The sequence below is a fragment of the Emys orbicularis genome, chromosome 3 (genome assembly GCF_028017835.1).
Source record: "Emys orbicularis isolate rEmyOrb1 chromosome 3, rEmyOrb1.hap1, whole genome shotgun sequence".
Lineage (NCBI taxonomy): Eukaryota > Metazoa > Chordata > Testudines > Emydidae > Emys > Emys orbicularis.
Genome location: NC_088685.1, coordinates 63,541,669 through 63,561,279, shown reverse-complemented (window position 1 = coordinate 63,561,279; position 19,611 = coordinate 63,541,669). Strand labels below are relative to the sequence as shown.

Sequence of the window (19,611 nt, the reverse complement as noted above, 5' to 3'; positions counted from 1 at the left end):
AAACTTTTCCAGCTGAGGGCTGATCATATTATTTCAAAAAGGTCAAGGAGTCACAATCTATGCTTTAACTTTTCCCCTAGGCTCAGGAAGAGCCAGTCAAGCTCTTATCCTGCTCTTCCTGGGGCTCCCACAGCCCACCAGAGAGACAGGCAATAGAGCAATCAAAACTTCCCTCTCCTCCCTCCCAGAAGCTGACCAGCTGAGCAGATGCAGCAGCGAAGGGAGAGCAGCTGCTTACAGCATTCTCAGATCACACCATTGTGGCTCATGAGATTGCAGGAGAAGTGGTGGCACTACCTCAATACAAATAATAATGAAAAAAATAATACCACCTCCTCCACTTATTGATGGGGCTGATTCAAACATATCAGTTAAAAATCACATGGTATGGCTCAGGAAACATTTCCTAATCCTAACCAAATACAAGTTTTCTTTCTAATACAGTTGTCCTTGAAGACCACTGTTTAGAGCAGTGGTCCCCAAACTGTGGGGAGCGTCCCCCTAGGGGGGCATGGAGCAACGTTTGAGGGAGCATTGCAGGACCTGGGCCAACCCCCAGGTGGGGCAGGAAGGGAGCGCCACTCAGGCCCGCTCTGCTCCAGACCCACTCCCAGCCATGGCTCTACTCCAAGTCCCAGCCCTGCCCCCAGCTTTGGCCCCTGACTGTGGCACAGCCATGGCTTCCGGCCACGGCCCCAGCTCCACTCCTACCCACAGCTCGGCCCCCAGCCATACCCCCCCAGCTGCTGCTCCACTCCAGGTTCCGGACCCAGCCTTGGTCCCCAGCCTTGGCTCTACTCCAGTCTGCAGCTTCTTTCCCGGCATTGCCCCTAGCTGCGGCCTCATCCCCCTTATCCCTGTCCATGCCTGCCCCCCAGGAGCCACGGCCTCACTTCTGGCCCCAGCTCCCATGGGTGTGGACAGAGGTAAGGGGGGGGGGGCATGACCGTGAAAAGTTTGGGGACTACTAGTTTAGAGCCTCAAGGTCCATCAGTGGAGCCTCAAGTCGGACACCACTGCTTTACTGAAAACTGTATCAGCAGGGAGAGCTGATGCCTTTACCACTGTGGAAAGATACCAATCAGCCTCCCTGACTGCATCTTAAATTTTCCCATGGAATGGACAGTCACCTATCTGCTAGGATTTATAGCTTATACTGCCTTTAACCATATTTGTTCTCAAAGAGAAAAACTATACTTGACTATAACTTCACAAGAAAATATAAAAGTTTTACAAGGTTGTCAACTCTGCTTCCTGAAAGAATTATTGAGATAGCTTAGCAGTTTATTCTACAAACACCTTATTGGATGGAAAGAGAATGCAATTAAAATGATTCTAGGTTTTACAGTATGCATACCTTTACAATTAAATTGAGCTGTCGTGACTTATATCATCACTAAAACCCCTCTGTGGGACATTTCCTTGTAAATCCATGAAACCTATGTTACGTGCATAGTTCATAAACAAAAAGTGTTATATTAATTGCAGTGCTCCTTTTATGTTAGGGTTTGGTTTAAATAAGACTTATTTTTCATATTATAATTTGTAAAATCAGTTTGGTTATTGATTTTAACTGCAAAATTTGATTTAAACTGTTCATGTACTAGATTTTATTATACACTTAACTGGTAAGTAATATATTTAGTTGAAAATGTTTTTAATTCTTTGGGTTCTATGGAAAAAGGGAAGGAGAAAACTGCAGTTTAGAAGGGGCAATTGCTTACTTTGCTGATTTGGGTAATTAGCATGAGAACATAAAGAAAGCTGAGTTCTGTGTAATATCTTGATATATGTATTACATAGAACTTACTTAAGGTTTGTAAGGAGCTAAACTGGAATTTAATCAGTTTATCTCTGAACTGATCTCTGGTTACCTAGGGTGAAATTGTACCATGTGAAGTATTTGTAGAGATAATCCTCTTATATCTATGGTTAGGTTAATTTGGAACTTAGTTTTTTTTCCTAGAGACATAACTTTCATTCCTTGTTCAGCTCCAGTATTTTGTAGTTTGCATATAATGTTAATATTTTATGGCCAAATGCTGCACATATATGTGCATGTAAAACTCCCTGTGACTTCATTAGAAATCAAGCACATATCTCAGGGAAAAATGGGGTCTCAAACTCGAATACGTATGTGCAATGTGGCACTGTTATGATTAGGTTTTGCAATTTTAAAATGTGTGACTTTATTATTTCCAAACCAGATTTCTCCAAACATGCCAAAGGCAATTGACTAGTAAGCCCCATGTTAGCCTGTAGAGATCCCCATAATAAATTGAAGTTACTGGAATTAGTGCGTAAAAAGGCACCTGAAACATTTTTCAGATGATGAAAAACACTATTTTTTCATATTCTCATAACTCACAACCAGCCAGGTTGAACTCTACCACATTTTCCAAAAATAATTTGTGTTTGGATGGTGAACAAACATGAAAAATATTAGCGCTAAGGGTCATATTTTTGACAAGTTCTAAGTACCATAAAATAGGATTTTATAATAGAACTGCCTCCTCAACCATAACTGTAGCCATTGCAAGAGAGATTCTATGAGCTACAAAATCTATTTTGTTATACATTCAAATTCTCTTAATTTTAAACATTTACTTTGACAGCCCCCAGAACAGTATATCTTGCTGCTAAATACCTTCAAGGAGCAACATTTTAAATGCTTCCAAGTATGAAGGGCTTTTAAGACACAGTCCACGTCGAGGGGAATCTCGGCTGGAACTAGCATTTTTGCCAGACCTGAGAAATTTTTTGCTGAACATGTTTCCCTCCAATCCAAAAGTACTTACTCCTGTCCCTGTTTTCAGGACTTGTTCTTGTCAGTTTTAAAGAAAATAGTATTTTGCCCTGTGTGACTAAAAGCACCCTTGTATTCACACCCTACACATCATCATCATAATGTTTGTGCAAAATATGTCTTCTGAGGTATCATTAAAAAACTAACAAACTGATTATTAATATTCTTGTGTAATGTATGTTTGAAATGCATATTGAATGATGAAAACAAGCTTAAATTATAACTACAATGTCTTTAGCAGACAAGTCTGAGGAGTGGGTAAACTGATTTCTCAAAGACAAAGGACAACTCAGTGTCTCTAGCCAGGTGTCTCTAGCCAGACTCCAATGAGAAACTGCAGAACTGAAATTAATTTGCAAACTGGACACCATCAAATTAGGCTTGAATAAAGACTGGGAGTGGATGGTTCATTACACAAACTAAAAACTATTTCCCCATGCTAATTTTTTCCCCTACTGCTACTCACACCTTCTTGTCAACTGTTTGAAATGGGCCATCCTGATTATCACTACAAATGGTTTTTTTTCTCCTGCTGATAATAGCCCATCTTAATTGATTTGTCTCGTTAGAGTTGTTATGGCAACCCCCATCTTTTCATGTTCTCTGTATATATATATCTTCCTACAGTATTTTCCACTCTATGCATCTGATGAAGTGGGTTTTAGCCCTCGAAAGCTTATGCCCAAATAAATTTGTTAGTCTCTAAGGTGCCACAAGTACTCCTCATTCTTTTCGCTGATACAGACTAACACGGCTACCACTCTGAAATCTTTAAGTCAGGTTGTAGCCATATGTGACCTCACCATTTATTTCCTCCAGAGATATGCATGTGGTAAAGGTGCTCATGATTTCTTTCTCTTAAAACTTAGTTAACAAATTAAATTGTTTATAAATTAAATATATGTATTCTTACAGATATCAGAGTCATTAATCCATATTCAATCCTAAAGCTTCAATCTGAAAGAACTCACATGTGAAATTGCGGAACTATTAACTATGATTTGTAACCTGTCCTTTAAATCAGCTTCTGTACCCAATGACTGGAAGATAGCTAATATAACGCCAATATTTAAAAAGGGCTCTAAAGGTGATCCCGGCAATTACAGACCTGTAAGTCTAACGTCAGTACTGGGCAAATTAGTTGAAACAACAGCAAAGAATAAAATTGTCAGACACATAGAAGAACATAAATTGTTGGACAAAAGTCAACATGGATTCTGTAAAGTGAAATCACGTCTTACTAATCTATTAGAGTTCTTTGAAGGGGTCTGTGACGGGTTGGATCACAGAAACCCCCCTGGGAGCTGCCACCTAATGTACCAAGACTACTTCTATTTCTGTTTTCCCTGCCAGCTCAGGACTCCAGCACCCTGTCTTGCTGAGCCAGACACTCCCGTCTGCTCCAACAAAGACCCAGGGTCTGAATCACTTGTCCCAAAGCTGCAAATTTACCTGAAAACAGCTCACAGAAGTGTGCTCATCTTTAGCACTCAGATGCCCAACTCCCAATGGGGTCTAAACCCAAATAAATCCGTTTTACCCTGCATAAAGCTCATAAATTGTTCGCCCTCTATAACACTGATAGAGAGATATGCACAGTTGTTTGCTCCCCCAGGTATTAATACATACTCTGAGTTAATGAATAAAAAGTGATTTTATTAAAGAAAGAAAGTAGGATTTAAGTGGTTCCAAGTAGTAACAGACAGAACAAAGTAAGTTACCAAGCAAAATAAAATAAAATGCGCAAATCTATGTCTAATCAAACTGAATACAAATAATCTCACCCTCAGAGATGCTTCAGTAAGCTTTTTCTCAGACTGGACACCTTCCAGGCCTGGGCATAATTATTTCCCCGGTACAGCTCTTGTTCCAGCTCAGGTGATAGCTAGGGGATTCCTCATGATGGCCCCTCTCCCGCCTTGTTCTCTTCCACCCCTTTATATATCTTTTGCTTAAGGCGGAAATCCTTTGTCCCTCTGGGTTTCCACCCCCCACCCCCCCACTGGAAAAGCACCAGGTTAAAGATGGATTCCAGGTCAGGTGACATGATCACATGTCACTGCAAGACTTCATTACCCACTTGCCAGCACACACATATACAGGAAGACTAACAGGTAAACACAGCCATCTGCAGACAATGGTCCTGGTTAATGGGAGTCATCAAGATTCCAAACCACTATTAATGGCCCACACTTTGCATAATTACAATAGTCCCTCAGAGTTATATTTCATATTTCTAGTTTTAGATACAGAGTGGTACATTTATACAAATAGGATGACCACACTCAGTAGATTATAAGCTTTGTAATGATACCTTACAAGAGACCTTTTGCATGAAGCATATCCCAGTTACATTATATTAACTTATTATCATATTTTTATAAAACTATTCCAGTTACATTATATTCACTTCTTATTATGTTTTTATAAAACCATCTAGACTGCACAACGTCACAGGGTCAACAAACGTGGACAAGGGGGATCCAGTGGACATAATGTACTTAGATTTCCAGAAAGCCTTTGACAAGGTCCCTCACTAAATTAAGTCCCTCACATAAATTAAGTTGTCATGGGATAAGAGGGAACATCTTTTCATGGATTGAGAACTGGTTAAAAGACAAGGAACAAAGGATAGGAATAAATGGTAAATTTTCAGAATGGAGAGGGGTAACTAGTGGTGTTCCCCAAGGGTCAGTCCTAGGACCAATCCTATTCAACTTATTCATAAATGATCTGGAGAAAGGGGTAAACAGTGACGTGGCAAAGTTTGCAGACGATACTAAACTGTTCAAGATAGTTAAGACCAAAGCAGACTATGAAGAACTTCAAAAAGATCTCACAAAACTAAGTGATTAGGCAACAAAATGGCAAATGAAATTTAATGTGGATAAATGTAAAGTAATGCACACTGGAAAAAATAACTCCAACTATACATACAATATGATGGGGGCTAATTTAGCTAAAACTAATCAGGAAAGAGAGTTTGCAATCATCGTGGATAGTTCTCTGAAGACGTCCACGCAGTGTGCAGCGGCAGTCAAAAAAGCAAACAGGCTGTTAGGAATCATTAAAAAAGGATAGAGAATAAGACGGAGAATATCTTATTGCCCTTATATAAATCCATGGTACGCCCACATCTTGAATACTGCGTACAGATGTGGTCTCCTCATCTCAAAAAAGATATAGTGGCATTAGAAAAGGTTCAGAGAAGGGCAACTAAAATGATTAGGGATTTGGAACGGGTCCCATATGAGGAGAGATTAAAGAGGCAAGGACTTTTCAGCTTGGAAAAGAGGAGACTAAGGGAGGGATATGATAGAGGTATATAAAATCATGAGTGGTATGGAGAAAATGAATAAGGAAAAGTTATTTACTTGTTCCCATCATATAAGAACTAGGGGCCACCAAATGAAATTAATGGGCAGCAAGTTTAAAACAAATAAAAGGAAGTTCTTCTTCACACAGCGCACAGTCAACCTGTGGAACTCCTTGTGAAAGCTAGGACTATAACAGGGTTTAAAAGAGAAATAGATAAATTCATTAAGTCCATTAATGGCTATTAGCCAGCCTCTGTTTGTCAGAGGGTGGAGATGGATGGGTGGACAAAGATCATTTGATCATTACCTATTAGGTTCACTCCCTCTGGGGCATCTGGCATTGGCCACTGTCAGCAGGCAGGATACTGGGCTGGATGGACCTTTGGTCTGACCTAGTATGGCCATTCTTATGTTCTTATGTAAATATCATCTGTACATATTCAAGCTACAGTATTTACAAGTTTTTAAGAGAAAATAAATTTTGCACCATTTGTAACTAAAAGAGATACCCTTAAGTTACATTAGTTATATATATTCACTACAATACACTTGCTAAATAAGTCCCCTGCACAACGTCTACATGGTTTCACAGAAACCCTTCAAAATCCTGTCACATATACGAAACCCCAAAAGGATTATAGATCCAACAATGCTGTAAAAGCCCTTGAAAATAGAACTTTGTAATGGAAATACCAAAAGGCCCTTAACTGTAGAGGCATAAGTGCAATACTGTAATCCAAATAATACTTTTATAAGCACTTAGACAGTGAGTGTTAAAAGTAGATCCTTGAAAGGGATTTTTGAGGTATTATTATTAGAAAAGCATTTTTTTTCCTGAAAGTCACTCTAAACAGTTCAAGCTTAAAAGGCGAAGTGATGAAAGACAGTTATTTTAGATAAAGCATTAAAATAAACAAGCCTCAGAATAATTTTGAAATCCAGTGCTCCATAAAACCAAAATGCTTAAAGGCACAAGCTATTTATAGGACTATTTTTTTCAATGTAGATTGGTAAAGGCTCATAGGTTTTGTCCATTTCTAATATCTCTGATCATTTCTTAGAAATTGCTTTGAAGTTGTTCAGAAGGTGCTTTTTAGTGAGATGCACACCAAAAAGACCCCTTCATTTCAAAAAGGGGGGAAGGGAAGAAAAGTGGTATGCTGTTTTAATTTTTTTAAGCTTTAGCTATATTAAATAAACTATAAATACTATAAAAGAAGATACACAAAATACACAGAAAGGGGAATCTTTGATTCAAAACGATCCAATAATGTTAAAGATAACATCAGTAACCATTTCCTTTTAGAGTGTCCTGTGTTTTATCTTTTCACTCAAGTTACCTGCTTCATAATATCTAACCTGAAAATATATTGAAAGGTCATAACATGACATTTTCTTGGTAAACAGCTGCTAAGGACATTTTGGAACTCAGGGCTTGTCTACGTGGGAACTGGAACTGAAAAAACCTCAATCAGTTGTAATTCACATCTTTAGTTATTTTGGTGCAAGTCTCTGTGTGGACATATTTCAGAATAAGAGTTCCCTGTTTCAATATAGCTTAAGTCAGCTCTTTACTGACTTAAGTTGGATCAAAATAGAGCACTATTATTCCAAAATAAGAATGTCTATATGGAGACTAACTAAAGGTCTGAATCACAACTTATTTAGTTGTTTTGGTTCCATCTTCTACATAGAGGACCCACAGTCAGCTGAGGCAATAAATAAAAATGAAGTACATCAACTTCACCATAAAATATCACCTAGTTGATATTGTCACACAGGGCACAAATCTTCCATCAGCTTTACTGAGAGCAGGATAGTGTCCTGAAGTGGCACATGTGGCATAGAGTACTAGTGAACTCATTATTTCTGTCGTTTGGCCACACCATCATGCCAGGTAATCAAGGTATCTAATATTGTACAGTAGGAGCCTATGGTAAATGATATGGAGATCAAGGAATTAGAATTACTGCAGGTAGAATTTGGTATCTTAGTATAAACTATTAAGTGTATACAAATTTATTTTTCATATTATCTTTTTCACAAGTTGTATAAAAAAAGATTGCTTCGATCACCTGTCTTTCACATGTTTCTTCTTTTAGAATTAAGCTCTTTGGAGAAGACATTAGAAGTCTTCCAACTTCCTATTGAAATAAATGGAAAGACTCTCACTGACTTAAAAATGGGCACTGGGTGTTGCTGTACATTGGCTAGCATTAAAGTAATATTATGGAGCTACAGTAACCACTTCACAAAGTAGATCCCCTAAATTCTCCCAAAATAAACGGATCCTCCTGAAATTCCACATGATACATCATAACTGATGTTGAAATTTTCTGTGAAGTTTGGGGGGGGGGGGGGAGGAAATCAGAAGACACCTTTGAATGATAGTGTTTTTAAAACATCTACTTGTTATTGACTTTTTGATACTCTTGCTAACGGCTTGTCAAAATGGCTTGGCTTCCAAATTTCATATTGCTTTGTTTTGTTGGTCTTGTTGAGGAGAAGTGCATTAATGCAAAATGTAAAAATGTATTTTACATCAGTGGGTTAATAGGAAAATTAAAGATGTATAATATTTGCAAACAACAGTTGCTGTCAAAAATAGAATTTAGGTTGAAAGTGTGTTTAAATGGAGTCCAGCTAACACCTCCAAACAGCAGCCTCTAAACTGGAACCATGTGTAGACCCTTATACCTCCACAGATGCCCACTAAAGACATGGGCTAGTCTGAACAGATCCAGTGCAAGATCATGGCCATATTTAGCACATCCAGATTTGTCTCTCATGGCTTTCTGCTAGTGATACTATCATAATGTTTATTAAAAGTAACATTTCAATTTATTAAAAATAACACTTAATTTATAAAACTGACGAGCTTTAGAGGCAGGAATATCTATTGTACATTTCTTTACATTCACTAGAGTCTCTAAAAATCACAAATCCATTTTTTTCTGCATGGTGAACTTACAGCTTATATTCAAACGATTAGAATATTAAGACCTTTGCTGCCATATTATTTTTAGAATAGAGACCTCACCAAAATTAATATTTTAATTTGATTAGAATCTAGGTTTTTTTCTAGATCCTCTTTTTGTTCTGTTTGAGTTTTTGACTCGTAGATTAAGTAGTAAGCAGTTAGTTACCACAGTGATGGGAGACCTAATGAAAAGATAGAAGGGAGAACATTTAGCTGGGAACAGAAGGATTCTGGTAGATACCAGGGCAAAATTATTTCCTACTGGAAAGATGAGAAGAGCAAATTTGGCTACAATAAGGAATCAGATGACAGTAATTAGAGGCAAGTATGGCTTAAACAAATAATTACCTTCACTTTATTTTTCACCACTGATCATTTGAATTAGCAAAATAGTGATGTGAGTCAGAGAAATATTACTCAAAATCATAAACTGAAAAAAAAAAAAACTTGAGATGTGATTTTCAGAAGTGCTAAATGTTGACCAAGCTACATTCACACTGAGGTCAGTGGTAAAACTCTCATTAACTTCAATAGAAGCAGAGTTAGGCTAATGCTGAACACTTCTAAGAATCCCAGCCTTCAAGTCCTGGCCCTTTAAGATTCCTTCTGCACTGCAGGAAAGGAATGATTTTTATATTGGTATTTGCCTGACAGAACACAAAATTCCTTGTAGAACAGAGTGAATTGGAAAGGGCTGGGAGTATAAAATGAAAGATTAGGCCCTAATAGCACAATGGGCTCTGAGCAAACTGACCCTTCTACCACTTGGGAGTCCAACTGACTACACTGGGGCTCAGCACAGGTGCAGGGTTTTGCTTGCATGGCATTCACTGCAAGGAAACTTGTCTGTATTGAGCAGGGCTATTGTTTGTATTGAGCGGGAATATTGGGTGATCTCAAAAAACATGCATCTGAAGAAGTGGTTTTTTACTCACAAAAGCTGATGCCCAAATAAATCTGTTAGTCTTTAAGGTGCCACTGGACTCCTTGTTGTTTTTATGTAAGTATATATTCAGGTTTGCCAGATTTCTCTTAACAAAAGCCTTCCATTTTCAGTAGTTCACTGAAAATTATTTTTCTATAGTGCAGAAAGATTAGTGTGTTTGGATACCAGGCTCTTTGGGACAGATTTCTAAAGGTATTTAGATGCTTAAAGTTCCAGGTAGGCACCCAGTGGGATTTTGGGAACTACTATTACACACACATCTTAGTTCCTCACTGAATTTTTTTAAAATCAATTTTATATGTTCAGATTTGGGGGCATGTTTGGAATGAGAACTAAGCTAGAGGTCAATGGTGGCAGGCTAATAATGCAAGACATTGCCATTTTCTTTTTCTGGGAAATGTAGAAACTTAACTATCATGACATAAATATTTTCCTTTGGGCTCTGACTTGCCTCTCAGAGCAGTACTCGCTCAACCTTATCATCGGGCACAACAGTGCTACTTAGACTGTAAGCTCTTTGGGGCAGGGACCACCTTTTGTTCTCTTTGTATACAGCATCCAATACAATGGGGTCCTGGTCCATGACTGAGGCTCCTAAGTGGTACCAAAATACAATTAATTAAATAATGATAATAACATTTAATGTCTCAGTGGAAAGTATATCCTGAATTTCAAGCTAAAAACTCATTACATTGGAGTTAAGGTAGGTATCTATATTTTTTTTAAAAATGGGGTGGGGGTCTTTAAAAGAACTTAGTGCACTGAAAAATACAGGACTATTGGTTTCAGGTAGAATTTTGCCCAAATAAGAAGAGAACAAAGATTTCAGGATTTGATACATATGCTCTGCTGAAGCTCCCCTGCCCACCCAAAATAACTGATAAATGTTTACAGCCTTGTCTTGTTTAATGACTGTTGTTAGTCTGGGAATTGCCTTTCAAAAACAAGGTTTAGGACAGTTCAGTGTCAGGAATTCCCCCAGAGTTTAAAGACTGCACAGGCAGACTGGTATAGTTGGTAAACTATGTCTGTGTGGACTCCACCTGGTCTCCTTGGTTGGCTGCTGCCCAGTCCCCTAGAAGGGAAGGAGAGGACATGCAAAGTGGTTTTATTTCGGGAATGGTCTAGAGACTGCTAAATTGAGCCCTCTTTGCTCTCCAGATAGGCGCCACGTATGGCTGGCTTTCCCCACACAGAATGAAAAGTAAACACAGAGAGATTAGCTTCCAAGCATTTGAACTGTCAACTGCTGTAAATACAGAATGTATCTGTGCCTTTAAGCCTTAGTAAAGAGGGAATTTAGAATTCGCAGGAGCATAATTGTTTCACAGTAAATCTAAAAACCACCCCCTCCTCCTTCCTCTCCCCAAAGACAGTTCCATTGACTTTGAAATGTTCAAACACCTGTACTTGTCCCTTTTCCCCAAATGTTGGTACCTTAAGTAAGACTGATTAGCATTAGATTGAAGCTTACTTTGTAGTTCAAGCCTCCAACATTTGCTAATATTACAGACTAATAACCAAAATGAAGAAATATTAACATGAAACCTAAGGCTGCCTTTGTTACTGTATTCTTAATGTGTTAATTTTCAAAATGTTTCTGTATTCTTTCTAATGCTAGTCTTATCAAAGTTAGAAGTTTTGTTAACTGACAACATTTTTCTTTTCCTCATGTTACATGTTGCCAGAGGCGAGAAAATGAAAAAAGACTCAATCTCTTTTGATATGCTGAAGGCTGTGATACTCTCCTTTCAGTGTCCTTAATCAGATAGAGCAGGTTAGTTTTGATGCATTGTTCTCATAACTTAATGTATTATTGACTTCTAGTTACTGAAGTCTTTGAATTAGAAAACAGATGAATTAAATGTAAATAGCTTAAGAGAATCAGTTAAATGGTCCTGTAATTAGCTAAATGCCTACAATTCCAAGGGGGCCTTCTGTCAAGGCAGATCCTTTCTGGACTGTTCCTGTTGGTTTCTTTGAGTTCTTGCAATCTTGATTTTCGGTTGTGTCATGGGGCCCACTCACCACTGGGGCACGTCCTCCTGGTTTCTCTGAGGATTAGCGCTTTACAGGTTCCATGCCTCCTTCTGTCGGTTCCTCTCCCTGTGATCTCTCTTTTTCTCTGGAAATCAGGGTGCTCCTTCGTGATTTAGCCCTCCAGCCAAGTCACTATAGTCCTCCCCGTCTGGGGTATCAATGTCCCTCTATACAAAATGACAGTCTTGCCTTCACTTGGATTAAACTCATCTGTAATTCAAACACTCTTATTCCAGAATAAGAGCATCCACATATGGAATTAACTGGGAATAGTAAATCTGTTTTAAATTCCCAGCTTACTTTATTCCAGATTAACTTTCATGTGTAGAGAAACTCTAAAATGCTACACAGCTTTCTCCTTGCTGATATCTTGCATTCCAGTGGTGCCCATGGGTTTATATTTCTTCAGAGCAGACATATTACACTTTGCAGTAATCTTCTGTTCCACCAACTGACACTGTTGCATGCCCTGCCCAATTATTAACTACTTCACAAATGCTGCTTGGATTACTGCTGTTAGCCATAAGATTGATTGTTTTTACAGTGCTGGTGTCAACACACTTTGGCCAAGATTGTCAAAAATGGTTGCCTAAAATTAGTCTCCCAAGTTCATAATTAGGTGCCTAAATGAATGGCCTGATTTTCAAAAGTGCTGAGCACACAGCAGCTCCTACTGACTTCAGTGTGGCCCACACATAGGCAGATAGAGGAGAGAACGGCTAGACTATGATTGCTGGCAGGAAACTGGAAATCTCTTTCCAGTCACATGAGCACTGTCAGGGTTCAGAAGGTTAATACTCCCATTTATATTAGAGGGGTCTTTATCTACTGATTCCATTGGCTGCAGTTAAAATGATCACTCACCAGTACTGAGAATGATTCAGGTGTCAACAGAATAATGCAAAGCAAATGGCTTTCTGCAGCAGGAATTCCTACTAAACCAAGAAACAATGCTTCTCACAATCAAAATCTCTAAATACAAGAGAGATTTCTCCCTTTCTATGCAGTTCCTTAGCTCACTATCGGGGCCAAGCCCCATTCTTTAATGGCAAGGCTCTTCAGTGGCAGACTCCCGTTAACCCTCTGCTCAAAAACTGGAATTTACACACTCCACAGATACAGTCATCACTACTAGCACATGTTGATTTGAATTGTTTGCACTCCCATCATCTAAGTGATTCTGCCAGTGAAAAGTCTCTTTAAACTTGAATGAGGGTTGCAGAAAAACCCAGCTAGTGGAAGCTGCCCAAAGACGCACTGTGCTGGTGCTTTTTTGAGGTAACGGTGAGTCCAACCCTGGGCACCTAGCAGAGCAGGAGTTAGAGGTGGATTGAACAGCTGCAACCCACCTCTAGGTAAATTTTCTGCCACAGGAATTCCACACCCTGGGTTTCACCAGCAAAAACCATCTGGAAGTGAACTGAGCCCCTTTTCTGTATACCTTGTCCCACAAGGGCAGCAAATCATCAATGTCTAGTGGGATGGAACAGTTTATCACTTTATTTTTTGTTAGCACATCAGTTTTTATGTCCTATGTTCCAATAATTTTTCTAATTCACTCTACAGAAATTCTCTCAATGCCTGCAAAGTATTTTTTATTAAAAAAAAGTCAAAGAAATAGATATGAAATGTTTTGAAAGTCCTGCAAATTCACTTACTTAACACTAATAGCATTTGGCTGATATTTCCTGCAACAAAGGTAATACATTTTTTTGGTAAGCATCTAGGACCCGCTGGTGCTAAGGGATTATTAAATCAGTTGTGTTTTTTCAGTATTTTGACATCTGTCAAAGTATTTTAATCTAGCTAGCTGGATGCTTTTCTGTGTGTTGTGTATGTTTTAATAGCTATTCTAAGATAACAAACTTCAACTCAACTTCAGGATAAGCTCAGTATAGATTCTTTGAAGTGCTGATGAGTGGACAAGTATGATCACCCTTCTCTTCCCTTTCTGTTTCTCTGATGTGATGTGATGGGGTGATGCAGAGGTTGCTGTGTTTACAAAATCAGCAGAGCTGTCAATTTAAGATGTGATCAAGGGTTGCTTATAAACTATGCAATCATTCAACTCAGTAAATGCATAATATCTAAATGGAAAAATATGGAAAATTTAGAAAATACTGGGATCATAATTTAAATGATAAATTAATTTATCTAATCTCTCTTTCTCTCTAATCACGGTACTTATCTGCCCCCTCTCACTGTAGTATCAGAGTACCTCTCATGTATTTAAAATGTTGTGTTGCCACTAAATTTTAAATAGGACAGGGTGGATTTGATTTAAATCATGATTTAAATCACTAGTTAGGAAGACTTGATTTAATCATGGATTTCTACATAAAAGTGAATTCTTGTTGGTTGTTATAACCTTAATACATGTTCTTCACAACTCAGAGATAGACAGTGATGAGCTGCCAAAATCTTAACAACTGGTTCCCTATAAAAAGTTCTGATCTAAGGGATGTGCCACAGTATGTATTTTTTGTACCAATAGGTTTACCATACGTCCATATTTTAAAAATTCCTCCCAGACAGCGATTTAAGAACCAAAAAGCCTGACATGTCCAGGAAAATACGGATGTATGTTAACCCTACCTAAAGTTCTTTTTTAAAAAGATGGGCCTGAACTAGAAATGAGCTCCGTTTCGCATGTGTGGGTCCCCGCCACTCCCTGGGGGTGTGCTAGGGTGACCAGATGTCCTGATTTTATAGGGACAGTCCCGATTTTGGGGTCTTTTTCTTATATAGGCTCTTATTACCCCCCAACCCCTGTCCCAATTTTTCACACTTGCTGTCTGGTCACCCTAGCGGTGTGCACATGTGTGGTTCCCAGCTGCTCTCTACCTCCCTCATTGAAGCAGGTTTGCAGGGTTACTGCCCTGGGAACTGCAGGGCACCAGTGCACGTGGGGCCGGCTGCAGACAGGGGCGTGGGGCAGGGCCAGCTGGAGGCAGGGGGTGCGGAGCTGGCTGGAGACAGGAGGGTGCAGGGTTGGCTGGAGACAGAGGAGTGCGGGGCTGGCTAGCTTCGGCCATGGGGGTGCGGCAGGGGTTGGCTGGAGACAGGGCAGGGGGTGCGTCAGGGGCTGGCTGCGGACAGGGGGTGTAGGGCTGGTGCAGGCAGGGCAGGGGGTGCGGCCCTCCGGCTCGGCTTTTTTTTTTTTTTTTTTTTGCTTCGGCAGCGCTCCGGACCTGCCGCCCCCCATGTGTCCCGGTATTTTGTTCATGTAATCTGGTCACCCTAGGGCAGGGCATGGGGTGCGGCAGGGGCTGGCTGCGGGCAGGGGGTGCGGGGATGGTGCAGGCAGGGCAGGGGGTGCAGCTGGGGCTGGCTGCGGGCAGGGGGTGCGGGGCTGGCTGGAGACAGGGGCTGGCTGCGGGCAAGGTGGCGGGTACTCACGGGGAGAGAGGCTTGGAGCAGCCCGAGCAGCAGGACGCAGCCCACGCCCAGCAGAGCAGCCGGGGACCCACCAGGCACTCCTCCGACCCCTGGGCCAGGGGTTGGGGGAGCAGCAGCAACAGGGCCCATGCCCAGGGCCAGGCAGCGGCCCACATGGCTCCCGCAGTGCAGTGCCCCCGGCGGCCGAAGGAGGAATTACATCACTTCCCAGCTGGAACCCATCAAAGCCGCAGCGCCCCCTCGCAGGGAAGCGGGTTAACAACCGGTTCTAAAACTGCTTCAAAATTTAACAACCGGTTCGCGTGAACCGGCTCCAGCTCACCACTGGAGATAGATGTAGGTTTCATTTTTAGAAGGAACACACTATACATTTTTAAGTGATTTATTTTGAAAACTTTTCAGATTAGTTTTACAGCGATATCAGAAAATGAATGATTGTTTGGTTATTTCATTTACCAAAGGTAATTGAAGCAGATATTTATGAAGTCACTGGGAGGTGAACTATCTCCAATTCAACAGGTTAATCATTAATATTTGGAAGATTTTCTTGCCATGCTGTATTAGGAGGAGAACGTCACCAGATAGACATTTAAATTGTTTTATTTAACTAAAACAACAATGTTATGTATTCTGGATTTTTTTCTTCAACACCAAACATAATATTTTAACAAAACAAGCATATTAATTTTTGAATGTAGTTAAACGTTCAAGTTTTTTAAAATCAGATTTGTTTTTGTTAAAATTGTTTTTAACTAAAATAGTTATGAAATTTTAATTTTTGTGTTTTAAAAAAAAACAAAAATTAAATCGGCTATGTCAGGCATTTGCAGGATCGCTCTCTTAATGAGTAGATCTTGCCAACAAAGAATTGGCTACAATCCAAAATGAGAACGTATACAGTGAAAACTGTCAGACGATCATTTTTTCCCCTACAGTAATGATCTCTCAGCATGCGTAGTTGTACATATTGATTTTATCATCATCTCTGGAAACAGTATTGAGTAAACACATGAAAAGGCACAACGTATGGAAGAGTTTGACACGGACATCTATTTATTCAAACTTCATCATAATATTGGGAAGAAGAAAATAAAATAATGATGACAAACTCACAGCCAGGTTTGTATCGGATGACATACATAGAGGGATATACACATCCTGAGAGCTAATGGAACTAACTCTTGGGAACTGACATGTGAATTACAGAATAATATTTTCAAAGTAGAATAATATCAACTGAGGCACTGTTAAGTCCATGAAGCATTGTCCCAGACACCGCAAGAAGGCAAGAAAAGACATCAGGAATGTGGTTTAGCTAGGCTGCAGCTTTATTAAGTAACAGTTCTGGGAACTATCTGGCAATAAGTCATCCGGTGCATGCCATTCTTCCTATTGTAACCTGTTCCATCTGGTGGAGGGCTGCCATCATCCCCCCTCCCCTTCTGACCCTGTTAACTTGGTTCCAGCACCATTGCTGAGATCCAACTGCCCTCACTTCATCTGAGGTTAAAGGGGTGGGCAAGAGGGATTTGTCTCCTACCAGACATTAAGAGCCCCAACCCTGTTTCCCACCTTCTTTAGGGGATGATTTCTCCCAATCCACTTCAAATTCTAATTTATCAGGTAACCGGACACCCTACTAAATGATTACCTGCACTGGGCACCTGCAACCAGGAGGCACCAGTAATATGTGTGGCTGACTCTCATCTTCCTCACTAGATTCCCAGATTTTTAACCATTCCTTCCCTAATAGCAGCAAGAATCATATCTACTCCCCAGCTGGAGAGGTGTACTACCCCTTCCCTGAATAGCTCAGGTAGTGGATGTGCAATCATCATGATGGGCAATCACCAACCTTCTCTGCTCCCATAATGTAGCCACCAGCTGATTTTCTTCATATTCTGGTCTTGTCCACCCACAACTGCCTTGCAGCTTCTCCTCTTCTGCAGCATCTCATGCTGGTTTACAATTACCTCCCGGCAAGGGCCCAGCTCCACCCCCTCCCCAATCTTTGTCTTACCCGTTACCAAATTCCCAAATTGTTTCCCCCCCAGGTACACACTGATCCATTCATGTGGACTCTACGTGGACAATGAATGTAAGATGGCATCCGCTGACCTCATTGCATGCCCCTCCACTTATGCCAGCTCAGAGCTGCCTTGCTGCTGAAGCCCAGTAATAAACTTGCCACCTGCCTGTGGGACAAATGCACAGTATTGTGACCACACATCCAGTCACCAATTCCTGAGACCTGAGCACTTAAACATGTGGGAAGGGGTAAATCGAAAAGGTTTAGCACATATATACCCCCACACAGAGGTCTCCAAACTTATGCATACATTTGGATGCCACCATTGACAGTCATAATCCACTGGGCTCCTATTCCAAGCTGTGCTGTGGATGTAACGACTCCAGTCCTGCACAAATGGGATCCTAGTTCACCAGGGGCACCTCAACAATATGTGCTCTTTGACATCGCCATAACTGAAATTTCCTTTTCTGAGGTAACTTCTCATGAAGAGAAGCCTCATACCAGCAGCCTCAGCACTAGGCAAGTCTGTACTGTGTTGACTGGCCAAATCCGAGACTCCCACACCTGCTAGTATTATTACTCACCTGGCCATCCTTTAATTGCTTTTTTTGACACTCTGAAAACCAGTGACTGATCTTCCCCCACCCTCCCAATAGCAATTCCCTAAATTCCAAAGCCCTGTCTGAATCCATCTCGCCATTGGCTTCAGTGAATACAGGATCAGGCCCAACAGTCCATTAAAAAAAGAAAGCTATTAAAGAAATTTACATACATAGAGTAACTTTGACGAGATAAACACTAGTCCTCTTTAAAGCAAGCATGCATATGTAACTTGTTCCTTGAAAAAGGTTTACAACCCTTGAATATGTTATTAGAAAGACTTGTCAATTACATCATGGTATCAGATTGAAAAAAAACCCACCAATAAATCTGATCAGATCTAATGTAATTGCTTACTTTTGCATATCATCACAACAAACAGTGAGAGCCCAGTAGCACAAAAATAAAAATACATTTTTAAGAAAATTTAGTTTGGCAAAATAAAAACATCACAGAAGCAGATCATCATCAGCAGGCTGATGTTTGCTGTTATGGGAAACTTTGGACCCTGTGCTGTACAGGTGCTGGGTTATGTGCATGATGAAGAGGGCATACATCCATGAACACATCCATGCAGGACTTCAGAGAAAAAGGATCCTGGATGTCTTAATGCAAGAGAAAAGGGAACTGACTCTTCAGTGAGCCCAGGCACCATGGTCTCAAAATGGGTGCAGTGTGGTCAGGAGGTTATGTCCAACCGCTTAGCTATGTGCCTCAGTTTCCCGCTCTGTAAAAAGGAGATAATGATGTTCCTTACCTGCTTTAAGAGCTACTGATGAATAGCACTGTATGAAAGTTAGGTATTATTATTTTTATTAGATAGCATGTACACAGTGATCAGTAGCTAGTTCAGGGCATATGCCACTACTTTTATAAAAAGCAGCAAAATGAATATTACACAAAATCCTTCCAGTCCACTGAGCCATCCTGCCCTCTAACTGCAGGACAGGAAAGTGAGCCTGGCACCACATCCCCACTGAGCAAACTGTGCCCTGTACCTGATCTGACAAGCTCACATGCCAGAACTACAGCAAATATCTCTTCAGACCCCTCCATATCTTTTTCCACTTCCCTCTTCCTCCAGTTTTCATCTCTTACTTTGCTTTCCCACTTTCTCTCTTCCTTTTTTAGACTTTCCCCTCCATCCTCTTCACTTATTTTCTTTCCCACACAATTCATCCTTATTTCCCTTTATATTTTGTCCATATTTTCTCTCTTTTTTGTTTCTTCTTCATGTTTGATTGATTTTTAAAATCCCTTTACACAGATAGAGCTAAAAAGTGGTTGGGCCATGGTCTGGTTAGCCCTCCGCCCTCAGCTCCATGGCAAATGTAAAGCTAACCTGGGAATGTCTACACATGCTGCATTCACACCTCTGGCTGCAATGCAGACATACTCATAGAGATATCATTCTGATTCTACTTTGTAGTAGAATCATGGGATTAGAAGGGACCACAAAGGTCATCTAGTCTAACCCCTGCCAAGATGCAG

The 19,611-nt window shown here is 40.3% G+C and overlaps 1 protein-coding gene across 1 annotated transcript in view; it reads right to left on the bottom strand.

The window, feature by feature from the left end:
- Positions 1-19,299, bottom strand: part of MEI4 (meiotic double-stranded break formation protein 4) — a 179,881-nt gene extending 160,582 nt beyond the window's left edge. Inside the window, exon 1 of the mRNA XM_065401400.1 lies at positions 19,119-19,299. Coding sequence (XP_065257472.1) covers positions 19,119-19,299 — 181 coding nt within the window. The remainder of the gene's footprint in view (positions 1-19,118) is intronic.
- Positions 19,300-19,611: the final 312 nt, after the last annotated feature.